Source organism: Alosa sapidissima, chromosome 1 (genome assembly GCF_018492685.1).
Source record: "Alosa sapidissima isolate fAloSap1 chromosome 1, fAloSap1.pri, whole genome shotgun sequence".
Taxonomy (NCBI): domain Eukaryota; kingdom Metazoa; phylum Chordata; class Actinopteri; order Clupeiformes; family Clupeidae; genus Alosa; species Alosa sapidissima.
In genome coordinates, this window is record NC_055957.1 from 32,377,333 (window position 1) to 32,392,367 (window position 15,035).

A 15,035-nucleotide genomic window follows, 5' to 3' on the forward strand; every position below is an offset into this window, starting at 1 on the left:
TTGTAGGGCGCAGAAAAATAATGGAAATGGTGTGACTTTAAAGGAGTTCATATGCTGTGGACCCCCTTGTCTATGCCCTGACCCAACCCATGTTTGCATGTAGTTTGGTCATGTATGGTATCAAATTAACAAAGTGATTCTGCCCAGTAAGTACATTAGTATTAACACACATACATACAAAGTCTTTATTCTATGCCTAGGCTGTTGGCAGTTACACTGTCTTGCCTAGGCGGATTTCATGCCGTCATGCCTAGGAGTATTTGTTTTGTTTTTTGTTTTGTTTTGTTTTGCTGTGAGTGTGAGATTTATGCCATTACTTGTGGGTGTATGGAGTTTGAATGCTGTTCCATCACCACGGAGACAGTTCAGGAGAAATCCTCCAATGAGCTCCTTTGCTTTGCTTGGCACCAGGCTGTTAGAACATAAGGTGCTAGGCTAGCTGTGTTTGTGTTGTGTTTGTGCCAATGTCTGCTGTGGTGGACCTACAGATGTAAACTGATGTGAGCTTGGGCCACTTCTGTCCTGGAAATAGAACTCTCCCTGAGGGGCTAGTCGTCCGGCAGGGGAGCAGGGGCTATCATGTGTTGATCTGCCCATTAAAATGTCATTAAAAAGCCATTGCCATGTGCTATGCTGCTCCACCCTTGCTAATAGCGTGTCAAGTTCAGCCATGGACGGTTTAGCACCAACAGTGCTCCAGTCCGTCCGTCCCTAAGAAGATCGAGGAACTGCGGGCATTTTCCCGTGTGATAAAGAGCTCGGGGGTGATATCGGCTGGCTTCAGATCACTGGTGACTGGGCCTCTGTCCCTGCAGTGAAACCCAAGCAGGGAGGGGAGCTTAAGGTGTAAGCTCTGCTAGGAGGCCTCACCCATCTCCGTCTCTGTCACCCTACTCAGGCAGCAGGGCCTCTTCTGCCCCCGCACTGCCAAGTGGAATTACAGAGAAGCTGTTGAGGATTGTGGGTAATGGTGCATGTGGTCCCTCTCTGCTGGTAAACAGTTTTTTTCTAGGTATAGAGTGCACCTCTGCACTGATTGCACCACACATCTATGTGAAGAATTGCTCCAGTAAAAATGGAAAGCATGTTAAAAGAAGGGAGAGGAGGAAACTCCAAACTCACATGTATTCCTACTGAGCTAAGGGATTCCTACCGACCCATGTACCGGTATTCCTACTGAGCTAAGGGATTCCTACCGAGCCATGCTTGAAAAGAGACACTCAGGAAATGAAATTTTCCTGCTGAAAAAACACCTCTGGAAAAAAATAGCCAAGCTCTGTGGGCATGCTAGATGACCCTGTATAAAATGTGACCACTTGGAATGCTGACGCACCCAGACTGGTTTTTCCTCTATTTAACTCCAGTGGATAGGACTCCACGCGGTGGCCCCACAGCATGGTGTGTGTTGGGCAAGATGGGTCTTGCTGGGCCTCCAGTGCGGAGCCTCTGGTTGAGTCCAGCGCTGTCTGGTGAACTCCATGACTGCAGACGCAGACGGAGAGAGGGAGGGAAAAGGAGAGGGAGAAAGTTACGGCCATAAAAAGCTCAATTAATGTTTTCCAGGTGCCAGTTGACTTGGGGACTACTGACCTGGAGCCCCGTGTTTAAGCTCTTTCCTGTTGAATTGTTTTTGTCTTCACTGTTGCTTCACTGTTGGCTTTCACACAATGTGATGTCCCTGTGCCGTTGAATGCAGAGTTTTGCCTCATAATTCTCTCCTCTCTGTGGGTTTACTTAGTGATTACTCAGTTTGTTGTCCAAGTGTTAGATTTCACTTTGTGCTATAAATCTAGTTTCTGGTTTTATATGAGGTGAGGGTGGTGTGGGAGAGGAGTGGAATGTTGCGCACACACACACCTCAATGTGTGAGAACACAGCCTGGGTTTGTCTCGTCTGGAGAAAGAGTAGAGAGAGAGAGAGAGAGAGAGAGAGAGAGAGAGAGAGAGAGAGAGAGAGCAGAAGCAGCTCTGTTTTCTCCAAACAGAGAGATAGTGAGAGTGTGCTGAGGGGGGGTGTGTGTGTGTGTCTCAGCTGTTGCTGTGCAAGTGTATATGTGTGTGTGTGTGTGGTGGTAGTGTTTTTGTGTGCTTCTGCTGGTGGGAGGGACGCCCCACAGTGACACATCTTTGAGAACGGTCAGTGCTATTCCAGGTCTTGGACACAGTCACAGACAGTCAGGAACCCACCTGAGGAGATTCCTATTAGGCTAACAAAGGCAGACATTTTCAGAACCTCTGCCAATAGCCACTGTCAGGGGCATTGACATGTTAAAAGCTCTGATGCATTTAGTGGTATTTTGGGACATATCCCCAGTGGCATCATGACATTTCGCTTAAGAGCCTCCTATGGGTTCCTCTGGACACAGACATGCAAGCAGGAAGGACCAATAGCAAAGGTAAATTCAGTGTGTGTGTGTGTGTGTGTGTGTGTGTGTGTGAGAGTGTGTGAGAGAGAGAGAGTGTGAGAGAGAGAGTGTGAGAAAGAAAGAGTGTGAGATAGAGAGAGAGTGAGAGTGAGATTTCATGCCTAAGACCTGTGGCTTATTGGCGGATTGAGTGTTTTGCTCCTCAGTGCGTCTGTCTTCTTTCATCTTTGGTTCTTGTACAGCTGTCAGGGAAAGCTCCCTTTGAAGGTAAGGTAGAAGCCTTTGATAACAGAAGAGACTTGATATCTGTATCTTAGTTCTAAGAGTCTTGTTTAAAGTACTGGTTCTAGTCCTTTAGTTTTTAGCTCTTCATTCCTTTTGTTTTGTTTTTGTTACCCTTTGAATATGCTTGCTTCTTTACAGGTGGACATGTGAAGTAAAGCTCCCTTATATATCATGTAAACAGGTGTTGGTCTTTGAGAGGAAGCAGTCTTTAATTTAGAAATGGGATACCAAAAAGAATCGTTTTGGCATGCCATTCATGTCTTATTTTGTGAGTCCTAAACTTCAGAGCTTGGGGAGAAAATGAGGCATGGCGTCCTCTGAGCTCCTGTCTTTAAATGTTTTATGCTTTTCTTTTCCTCCCCTCTTTGATCTTCAGATGTGCGGGACAACCCTGCATGTATTCAAAGGCTATTTAGGTTCACTGAACCAGGAAGCTCTTTGTGTTTTTGAGATTGTGTGATACACTTCTGTTTGTATAGAGGCTGTATTTTTATCAGGGTTGCTGAATCATTGTTGATAGCCAACAGCACTAGAAAAGGTATCTGTGTCTATGGTTCATTTAGATCTCTCTTTCTAATTCTCGCTGCTGGTTTTACCCACAGGTGCTGTTCTTGGCTGGCGTCCACACCTTGTCATAAGCCAGCAGACAAGCTGTTGGGAGAATTCTGGACACGGTGGACGGAAGAGACCTGCAGACAGACCGACTGGGCAGAACTGTGGCATCTGCTGAATCCATCGAGGCAGCTCTCACCAGGTGGTCCGCCCCTTTCTGCTGACCAAAGAGGGAAAGCAAGAGGGAAAGCAAGAGAGAGAGAGAGAGAGAGAAAAGAGAAAAGACGGAGAGACATCTTGCTGCCCACAGGGCCTGTGGGCATGTTTGCCGCTGCTGCGTTCAGGCCTCTCATTAGGCCACTGGTCCCAGTGCTGAGGAATGGATAACCATGCTGTCGGTCACCATGGCTAATACTGGCATTATTACACCCATTATTCTGCTGTATTGCTCTAAGACTCTTTAAAGTGTGTGCTTTTTTGTTTCCTTTTTTTTTCAGTTTGTCTTTGGAAGCAGCAGTGAGGTTTGGTATACCCACTTATTAACATAAAGCCTACTGAGAGAAGGGCAGCTCTTTCTATTTTTGGACTAGTAACCTAAAACTGTAAGATATGCTTATTTATTCATAGTCTTTTTTTGGTCACTGTAACTACTTTTTTTCCCTGAAAGATTTTGAGGAAGCTGCTTTTTAAAGAAGGTTTTCACAGAAAGCTATGGCAGCAACATATCGTGTTGTGGTGAGCAGCATCAACTGCTACAACAGCGTGGTGATCGACCGCCGGCTGCAGCACACGGTGCACTACTGTAACGGGCCGTGCGGGGCGCTCAAACATGGACTGAGCTGCACAGTGGCCCACAGGAGCTCGTGCGCCGAGCTGCTGGACGTCCCTCCGGCCAGCACACACAACCCGGCAATCCACGAGCCAATCAGCAAGACACTGGAGAATGGAGGCTCCGGGCCAGGGGTCTACTGCGACGACTATCACCAGACCTTTCCTGGTCGCCTGAAGAAGGGATCGGGCATGCAGAGCTCGGGCAGCCTCAAGGACATCACGGGAGAGGCCATCAACTTGGCCAGCGGCAAGATGAAGGAGTTCTCCTTCGAGAAGATCAAGTACTCCACCAGCCACGTCACCTTCCGCAAGGGCCGCAAAGTGAGGCCAGACTCCTTCAGCAGGAGGTCGACCGACCTGGACATCATCTATGGCCACTTCGGCGGTGGCAGCAGCGTCGGGAACGACGAGAACTGTCCCCCCTTCAGCCTGATGCAGAAGTCGGTGATGGAGGAGCAGAAGCTGAGCCGCAGCAACTCACTGGAACATAGCCTCAACACGGTGGCCTCGCTCTACCTGAGCAGCCTCTCGGAGGAGAACCTGATCGCCCGCATCCTGGAGAAGACCAAGGCGGACAGCGGCGCCTCCGGAGAGGACATCAAGGCCTGCCTGGACATCCTGCTCAAGTGCTCCGAGGACCTGAAGAAGTGCACGGACATCATCAAGCAGTGCATCAGGCGCAAGGCCACGGGCGACGGTGACAACGACTCCACCAACCCGGACGCCATCTACAAGAACGTGATGTCCCGTCTGTCCGGTTATCTCAAGCGGCTGCCACTGGAGCTGGAGCAAGGGCGGCAGGAGCACAGCGACCTGGCAGAGCTGGTCAGTGCACTGCACAGCCTGCAGCAGAGCACCTTCTCCCCGATCTTTGGCAACGAGCAGCCGCCTCGGTACGAGGATGTGGTCCATTCCCCTCCACTGTCCAAGCCCCGAGCCCCGAACTCGGTCGCTCCCATCGCCCCGACCTCAGCCTCCTCTCAGACCGACCGTCGTGACGTCTGCACTCAGGACTCCATGGGAAATGTGAAAGTAGCCAAACTGATGTATGGAGGGGGCCCACCTGCTCACTCTCCCAGCAACGGCGTGCATCATCACGGCGTGCAGACCGTTCCCTCGAGCTTGCTGCAGTACGCAAACAGCCGCCACGACCCCCTCTCGTCGACCAACTCTCTCCTCTCCTGCAGCACCGACAGCATCTGTAAGGACACTATGGAGGCACTGTACATAGAGGAAGAGGCTGACCTGGGCAAGACGACCGAGAGGGAGAGGGGGATGGCCAGTGCAGCAGAGGTCAAGCATTTCGCCAAGAAGCCCAGCAGCATCCCTGAGATGCCGAGTGGCACTGGCGTGGCGTCAAATAAGCTACCCGAGATCAGCAGGAGTGGAGCATCATACAAACCAAAGGCTGAGTCTGCCGCCGGGCAGATGTACACCCCAGCGAAGACCGCAAGCGCGGACTCCAGGACATTTTCTAAGCCCGCTGCTCACCAGTCCAGAGGCAGCAGTGAGGACATTGACAAGCTGCTGATGGACCTGGAGTGCCTCTCTCAGAACATGCAGAAGGAGCCTCCGCTGCCTCCTAAGATGAAGAACCAGCACCTGAGACAAGCTGGCCAGCAGCAGCAGCAGCAGCAGCAGCAGCAGCAGTGCAGTGGGACTCAGGCCTTCAGCAGTGCTTGCTCTGGAGCCAATGGCCCAGTGTCCTCTAAAGCCCCAGGTGTCTCTGTGGCTCCACTGTCTAACGCCAGCGCTGGCCCTGAGGAGGGTGGGGAGGAGGACGACGGAGAGCTTCTGCTCAGGATCCTGGAGAGCATCGAGAGCTTTGCCCAGGAGCTGGTGGAGAGCGGAGCGGTCACTGGCACCCAGTCCAAAGAAAAGGAAGTGATGCGTCTCCTTCAGGACACACTGGCCACCACCGCTGCTGCCACTTCCCCTACCCCTGCCCTTGCTCCTACCCCTGCCCCTACACCTGCCCCTACACCTGCCCTAGCCCCAGCCCTAGCCCCAGTCCCTGCCCCTGCCCCTGCCAACGACAAAGTGGACGCTGCAGCACCACCAGAGCCTGCAGAACCCCCAGCTTCACCTCCTAAAGCCCCTGCCCCTGCCCCTGCTCCAGGTCCAGTTCCAGTGCCTGTTCCCGCTCCTGCTCCTGCTCCAACTCTAGCTCCTCCGTCCGTTCCCATGACCACCACATCAGCTGCTGCGCCCCCTGACCTCGTGACCTCTGCCCCTGAGGTGACCGAGACAGGCTCCACTCTGCTGATCCAGCAGACCCCTGAAGTCATCAGGGTGAGTCTCTGAAAACACTTCCACACACAATGCAGCACGCTCCACTCCTCTATTGCCATAGTTATATGTGAATATTAGACTTGAATGCTAGTAGGAGTAGCATGCCTTGTTGTTAGTCAGATGATATTCCCAGGGGACCTTATTCAGGAGTTGTGCTTTTACAAAAACAGAGGCGGCCATTTGACTGATTATCGTGAGGCTCATGTCAGTGAGGTAGAAAATTAATTTTACCATCTACTGAACCACAAAATGAGCGTGCCTACAGTGACTGGCTAGCGGTATCAGGCTTATTCCAAAAAACATCTTTATTTATTTATTTATTAATAATTTATTAATTATTTGTTGTGTGTGTGAAGTACTGGCCAAGGTCTGATGGTTTAGTTTAGATTTTACAAGGTTACTTGAGGATTGCAAGATGTTTGGTGTGGTCTTGTAAAGGAAAGATGATTATACCAACAAGAAATGCATTTTTTTGGAAAGCAGGAAGTACATTTATAGTTATATATTATTTCTATTAATTACTGAGGAGGTCTGTATATATCCTGACATATCCTGCTGACCTCAAGCAAATTGTGGTTGTTGGCATGAAGTTTTCGTATAAAATCTGTTTACTTTGGACCTGTCAGCCATGAATGGTCCAGTATGAAGACTGCTAATCATTTCAAAAATGTAGATTACAGATTACGTTCCGTTGTACCCTTGTGCTTGAGTCATATGTGGACAGACCATGCTTTTGTGATGCAACTATCTGACCCCCCCCCCCCACACACACACACACACACCGACCCCCCCGCGCATATGTGTGTGGTGTCGCTGGTTGTTGTTTTAGGTGCAACACTTGATGTTTTTACAGCTTGTGTGTCTCTGTGTGCTCTTTCAAACAAATGCAATCCTCTCCGTCAGTGACCCTCAACCTTCATGCATAGCCCACACTCTCGCTTTCTTTTCCTCCTCTTGTCAATGAGAGCGTTTATTTCCCCGCTCCAGTGGAGTAAACCAACACGGCCTCACCAGCTATCTAGGCCACTATATTTATGAGGTTGCCATGACACCTGTCACGAGTGGGACCTCCATAACGACAGCAACACCCCCCCCTGCCTATTTCTGCCCTGCTGTGGCTCACATGACCCCATAGGCGGGCAGCCCCATCTGTGTGCCCGTGGGCTGTGACCCAGCAGCAGCTGTGCTGAGAGAACCAGAGGTGATGAGGGCACCTGTGACTAAGGGCACGGGCTGCCTTTTTGCCTCGTTGGCAGATGCCACAGCCTCTTAGTGAGGTGAGTGATCTTAGTGGGGGTGCAGGACAGCTGACACACGCAGGGCACGAATGCACACACACACACACACACACACACACACACATACGCACATGGGCACAAACACACACACACACACGTGGGCACATACACACACATACACACACACACATACGCACATGGGCACATACACACACACACACACACACACACACACACACACACACACACACATACGATACGCACATGGGCACATACACACACACACACATGCACACCTACGCACATGGGCACATACACACGCACACATACGCACCTGGACACACACACACACACACATACACACACACACGTACGCACATGGGCACACACACACACACACACATAAGATACGCACATGGGCACATACACACACACGCACACCTACGCACATGGGCACATACACACGCACACATACGCACGTGGACACACACACACACACACACACACACACACACATTCCTCCCTTTTTAATTATAAAGTGTGCACATTCTCTTCACACTACCCAGGTGCCAGAGTGCCTGTTAGGGAGGGTGTCCATTACGGAGAGAGCTTCTCGGTCCTCCCCTCGGGCTCCTGTTAATGTTGCTTAACACCAGCGCTTGTTTGCTTATCTTTAGCTACACCACTAATGGACAGTGCTGCTCATGTTAGGCCATATGAATGTTTCAGGTGACTAAAATGCATCTGGGAGAAAACACAAGGTGTTACACAGTTTGCGCTAATAATGTTGTAGCCTAATGTCAGAGATGAAGAGCGGTTTTAGATGAGTTTGTTCAAATGTATGAAATGTTGAGAAGCATGGAAGAGTGATAACAGAACACAACATAATTTATTCCATGTACACAAAGTACACCCTAACCCTAGGGTAAATGACTTTGATGTACTGTTTGCATGGTATAATTTATTCTATGTACATAAAGATGTTAGGGTAAATGACTGTGATGTACTGTTTGCATGGTATGCAAGCCAGTTGCATAATATTACACAATCCAAGCACAATATTGCGCATTCTTAGTGGCTCCCAGAGGTCTATTCCAAATGAGTTCTGAACTGCATCATGATGATAAGTAAGAAATACAGAATCCAATCTGGGTAAAACATGGAAGTGTGTCATTCTTTAGGCAGTGGGCTCTGATTGGCTGGCGTGTTATTTTGGGAGCGGGCAGTGTTGTTGTAGCCATGCAGTTGGTGTGTCAGAGGCAGGGTCTTTTTACAGAGGGCCGATAGGTTCACAGCAGGAGTGGTCAGCAGGGCCTGTTGGCACCAGAACTGTTAATGGTGTCGATTTGCCCAAAGCCACCCCTCTCCAAACTCCCCTCTTCCCCCTCCTCCCCCCTCCTCTGCCACCCTGGCACCTCCTTGTCATCCAGAGACAAAGGTGTCAGAAGGACTAAATATGTTTACCCCCCCCCCCCCCCCCTGCACTCCTCACCCCCCCTACTATGGCATCCCGCTTAAGAGACTCCCTGACGCCGGGAGGAAAACAGACCCAGCGGTGCTGGTGGGGTCAGTGCTAAGTTTGGGAATGGCTTTTGGGAACTTGATCCCTCCCGCTGGCACTCACTCACTGGGGTGGCTATGCAAATACGACGGGTCGCGCCAAGTGCCCTGCCCACTGCCCCAATTAAACATAAAGCTGCCAATCACCAGGGGCAAGCAAGGCAGAGGGGGAGCGCCACCACGGTCTCCGTGCCTGGTGGAGAGACGGACTTCAGAGTTAGCATTAGTCTTGTTACTGATATGCATGGGTGCTCTTTAAAAATGTCACAGCTGCTGAAAGAAACCAAAAACAAATCTTTGTTTTTCCCCCTGAATTTGGCTTTGTGTGGATTCCATTTTCGTCACAGAGGGGCGGAATGGAACAGGAACTAGATGTGCCCGGACATCTCCCATCTCAATTCTCTTGGGGTCACTGAACCCTGGTGTTGGCCGGTCACAGTGAGCTTTTTGTTTTCCTTGAGGTTTATTTTAACTCTTCCAAGTGTTCGACCAGACAACAGGTGAGGATCAAAAGCAAAGGTCAGCACTCTAGGTCCCTTTGCCTTGGTTGCGCTGTGCTGACAGGGTAATCAGGGGAAGCACCCCCCCCCCCCCCCCCCTTCCGGAAGCTCACAAGGTAAAAGCTAATCCGCCCCTGTGGAACAGCCTAGACCAGGCTGAGCCTCCTCATAAACATGCCTCCCTCAACCTTCAAGGTTGGCCCCAGGCCGCGGAGTGGGCGTTTAGAGCTGCGGCTCTTCCTTGAGGTCCTCTGGCCCTCCTGGCCCTGGTGCTGACATGGCATTTTGTCCATGCACCTGTCAGGAAGTGCTATTAATCTGCATGTCGACGGGCAGCTCCAGCTTGGCGATTGAAGTGTTGCTCCTCTCATGCATCCGAGAAGATTCCTGCCCAGGCCCCCAGGCAACTGGCCCATCAGACAACTGCAGGACGCAGCAAATAAGCCACCGGCCAAAAGCCCGAGGGAGCTTCATCAGTCCAGAGGGCTGTCAGCACGCAACATGTAGATTTAGCATATGATGAAGCAGATTGTGTCCAATTCAAGTATGGGTCAGATTCATTTGAATCTTGTAAAAGGCTGTGAAAAGCCTGGTTGCTGTTACATAAAGTGATGTTAGTGAGGGAGTTGGGAAGGCAAATGTTCCACTTGATATATTATCCAGCTGGTTCTGTGGTGCCTAGGTTTATAGCCTCAGTGTTTTTTTTTCTTGAGGTGCTGCATGATTTAGATGTTTTGACCTGTCGTGGCAGCTGTTGACAGGCAGATGGACTACACTTCTTTGATGCAGGTAGATAAAAGTGCTTTTCGTGCCTCACCTTTTTGAAATTTCACACAGACAATGTCAAAGGCAGAGCTTTTCTATTGCTTTGATGAGGGAGCAAAAACAGTATGAAGAAAAAAACAGAACAATGAGAGACCTCTAGAGTTTTAAAAGGCATGGACGAAAATTGAACTGGACATTAGTGAAGATAAACAAGAAATGGAAAAGCTGGCATAATGGTAAGCGTAAGAATAAGAGAGCCAAGAGCAGAGGCCAGAGGGCAGCCCACAAACAGAATGGAGGAACATTCCATCTCTGTTGTTTTCCTGCAATTAGTCAAAGGAGCAACAGGTGAATAGCAAGACAGAATGGGTGGGAGGGAGGGAGAGAGAGAGTGAGAGACCGAGAGTGAGAGAGAGAGTGTGTGTGTGTGTGTGTGAGACAGAGAGAGTGAGAGTGTATGAGAGAGTGTGTGTGTGTGAGAGAGAGAGTATGAGAGTGTATGAGAAAGAGAGTGTGTGTGTGAGAGAGATAGAGAGTATGAGAGTGTATGAGAGAGAGTGTGTGTGTGAGAGAGAGAGAGAGTATGAGAGAATGTGTGTGAGAGTGTGAGAGAGAGAGAGGGAGAGTGTGTGAGAGAGAGCGAGGCTTGTAGTTGGATGAAGACAGGAAGAAAGATGAAAGCGGATCTCATTGGTCCATTTCCAGCGTGGGTCCTCGTTTTGACAAACCTTGTTTATCCTCGGCCTGTGGAGAATTACATCATTTGCACGCCTGCCGCGTGCCAACAGGAAATGAGGTCACGCAAGAAACCTTGGCCAAGAGCTCGTCCAAGGATTCCCCCTCCCCCAACTCCCCTGCCAGGCCAGGGGCCTCTTGTTGCTGTTAGAGAAAGGTTTCCAACGCAGGAAAATAATGGCCAAGGTTGGGGCGTGATAAAAAAAAATGGCGTGGCTACATGGCAACAGGACAACAACCTGTTCTAAACAGAGCCGCCCGTGTTCGCTCGTGGCGTGAGCTATGACCTCACTGGACTGCCTTTCAGGCTGGGCCCATTGGGAGTCTGTCTGTAGCCCGTTTCCCAGCACCAGTGCCTGCCTGCTGCCTGATGCATGACTACTCTGCAGTAGTTTACTCCCTTTTCTGCCTAACGGCCATAACGTTTAAGCTGTGTTTCTGGCACTCAGTGGCATGTGGCGTCCACAACAGGATCACAACAGGATTAGCGCCTCTATCGGCTCAGTTTCTCCCACTTTCCCCCTGTTCCCACAGTATAAGGGGAAGAGCAGAAGAGCAGCACTTCCAAAGATAGACACGCATGCAGCACTGATGGAAAAATAGAGGCACCCTGCTTTTTTTTTTTGCTTTTTTTTTTTGCTTGAATTTGAAACTAAAGCTGAATCAGGGTACATTTTGAAATTCTGAAACTTTGATTCTGAAATTCTGAAAAAAGTGATTCCCACAAATGATAGCGATATTTGCTTTCTTCTGTAAACCTTCCACCAATAAGTGGAGCCATCTTTGGTGACTCAGTTAGACTGATAGAAGACACATTGTGCTTCTTCCGTGTGGGTCTAAAAGTATAAACGGCGCAGTGTAAACTTGAGAGCTAGCCCTAATGAGTATCTCTGAAACTCATTTGGCTTGTGGGATTGGGTTTGGATAATTGGCGTGAAGGGAACAGTGCTGCCACTGGGTTGTGGAAGAGTTGAGGGTCGGCAGGCCGTGGGTTGCTGGTCTGTGCGTTTATCCGCTTGTGGCTGGTGTGTGTGTTCACAGTGGCCGCGTTCCCATAGTTGTGCTGGGCTGCCTGACAGACGCGGTGTTGGTTTGCCGCACAAGACGAGCAGACGGGTTTCAGTCCTCAGTGCAGCAGTGGTCCAGGAGATATGTCCAGGACCTCGCACGGTCTCATCTACCCCACCTCCTCTCGGTGTCCTCCTGTGGGTTTTGAATACATGTGATGGAAAAATGGTGTATAATAAGTCATAATTAATGAACCGTAATTAGCATAGTTAACATAATCTCTGCAAACAATACAACCCTAAACTATTTGAATTCAAATAGTTTAGGGTTGTATTGTTTCCAGAGATGTCGATGTTGAATGGGTTTGGTCATTTGCCCAGTGAATGGTGGTGAAGTTTTCTTCAAAAAGCTCCCAAAGCATGTTGGGCATATTGGAGTTATCCGCAAGTTTACAAAGACGAGTGTGACTGACCGTTACGCCATTGGATATTTGGATAATATGTCCAGGAGACAGAGTTGCCTTTTTTCCAGTTTGGCCTTTGGACACAGTCTGGGAGTGTTTAGCTGAGGGATTACCCATCATCCCCGCTGCTCCAGATTCCGGACAGTCTGGGAATCCCTCTCACCCCCCCCGCCCCCCCATCCAAGTGAGATGTGAGAAGTGAGTTGGTTATTAGCAATATATCACAAGACCTGCAAACACAACCTCTCTCTTTGTCTAGCCTAACCAAACTCTGTTTGGCCTCGCTCCATATTACACATTCCATACAGGAGTTTCACTAGTTGCGTTCTCCTGAAAAGAAAAATGCCCGATTAAAAAAAGTGCTCAGATCTTAGCAATTGACCTTTCACACCCACACCCTAATTCAGCAGTGGCAAGATCTGATGGGGAATATATATGATGGAATCGACCTTCAAAACCAGACCCATATATTTCTTGAATTTCCCCTTGGGGATCAATAAGATAGATAGATAGATAGATAGATAGATAGATACATAGATACATACATACATACATACATACATACTTTATTGATCCCCATGGGGAAATTCAAGGTCTCAGTAGCAATACAGACATCACACACACATTCACTAACAGCAGAAAAAAGTAATTAAAAGTACATATTATAAAAAAACAATATGCAATAAGGACAGTAGAAGATAAAGAATATACTAAAATACAAATTATACTAAATAACTAGTGCTGTCAGTTAAACGCGTTATTAACGGTGTCAATTTTTTTATCGCGAGATTAACGTTCTTTTTGGTCTAACAAACTTTGTAGTTTTTTCACATGCTGCAACAACTAGTAACGTTAGAACAACTACAACACCACACAGGATTCAGCTAGACCGGAAACTAAACAATACGCACTGACGAATGGAATGGAACATTGTATGTGCTGCACTTACATGCCCCCTTTTAGGGGAAAGATGATATGCTGCATCGAAGTGGGGAGCGAAAAAGGCTTATATACTTTCTAAATCTTGAAACAAACGTGAATAAAAGGCACAAAATAAGGTTGGTGTAAGAGTTATCTGTGTGTTTATGGGATTAATGTGACCATTATGTTCCTATTTGTTGCTCTTGCAGTTTGCTAACAGGAGTGTCATGAATGTAAGCACAGTCAAACTGCCCGTGGCTGACTATAACTAAGTTCGACAAGCTTAACTTTACATGTCATAACATCAACTAAACATAAGTCACACATTCATTCTATCACTTGTAATATGAACATAGCCTATTTCCTACAACTAGGTGAGATAATTGGTTATGTTATACTAAAGTTCCACAGTTAACTAGCTAGCAAGCTAACCGTTTTACATGGGATATTATGGTAGGCTAAGTGTAGCTTTGAATGTCCTGTGAATTAATAACTAGATGTAACTCAACGTGTGATTACTAGCTGTCTTTCCCATTGGAATCAATGGTATGTTAACTTGTTTTCCGCTAAAATGGGGCGTGATGCAGATTAAATGTATCTTTATGATGCGCTGTATAAAGGCATGCTGCACACACATTTTTTTGGGCTTACGAGCCGGCCAAAGAGTAGTAGCCTAGGCTGACGCATTAATCGTGTGCCGCCAAAGATTTTTTGAATGGTGTTTTAAATTGCTATGGACACCGATGCCGACATGAGTGCGATGCACTCTGCTTTCGACATTCATTTACATTAGATTCCATTATTTTCAATACAACTCCGCACACCAGCGTCACACTTTGCCGCCGTGTAAATCACGATTCAGTTAGCCTATATTTGGTCGTCGCCGCTCCATAAAATCCATTTTTCATCCAGTGTTTGCCTGTTAAAAACTTCGGGGCTGATGTGTGTGGCAAGTGACAGTGCACCATAGACTGTAGGCCTATAAAATGGCAGTGCACTCATGTCGGAAAGTTCCTTATTTTCAACTTCAACAAAGATAATGAATATAGTATGAATAAGTTATAGTATTTATTTATACTTATATACTTATAGTTTTTTTTCTGTTTGTTAGGGCGTTTATAATGTGTGTACCTTTTGTGCATGCACTTCTGCGGTAGCATTTATTTCAGTTTATATCAGCTATATTTCTGAAGAATAGGCCTATATTGTGTTGCCTCAAGGCCGGCTGCACATCTTTTGAAATTTTATTTGAAATAATCAAATAGACCTACGTCTAAAGTTAAGTTAATAAAGTAACTTGCTTTGCTTTCATTTGAATCCCAATCAAGATACACAATAATTGCTTTATATTGTTAATATGGACTCCTGGAAAGTTCAGAAATGCAAAATAATAGAATTTTAATCGTGATAAAATATGTGATTAATCGTGATTAACTATAGGAATTCAGCGATTAATCGCGCTTAAAATTTTTAATCGTTTGACAGCACTATAAATAACACTTAGTCTAAATCAATTCTAA

At 47.8% G+C, this 15,035-nt stretch overlaps 1 protein-coding gene across 7 annotated transcripts in view; it reads left to right on the top strand.

Moving 5' to 3' along the window:
* The window catches only part of ppp2r3a (protein phosphatase 2, regulatory subunit B'', alpha), a 79,099-nt gene that overhangs the window by 39,807 nt on the left and 24,257 nt on the right, over nucleotides 1-15,035 (top strand). For 5 of the 7 annotated variants that reach the window (XM_042097890.1, XM_042097896.1, XM_042097884.1 and 2 more), the window contains one exon: nucleotides 3,253-6,325. In XM_042097890.1, the coding sequence (XP_041953824.1) occupies nucleotides 3,914-6,325 (2,412 nt within the window). In that variant the 5' untranslated portion in view covers nucleotides 3,253-3,913. Of the gene's footprint in view, nucleotides 1-676; nucleotides 961-2,057; nucleotides 2,396-3,252; nucleotides 6,326-15,035 lie in introns of those variants that run through there. The other 2 variants (XM_042097923.1, XM_042097907.1) reach the window with 2 other exon arrangements.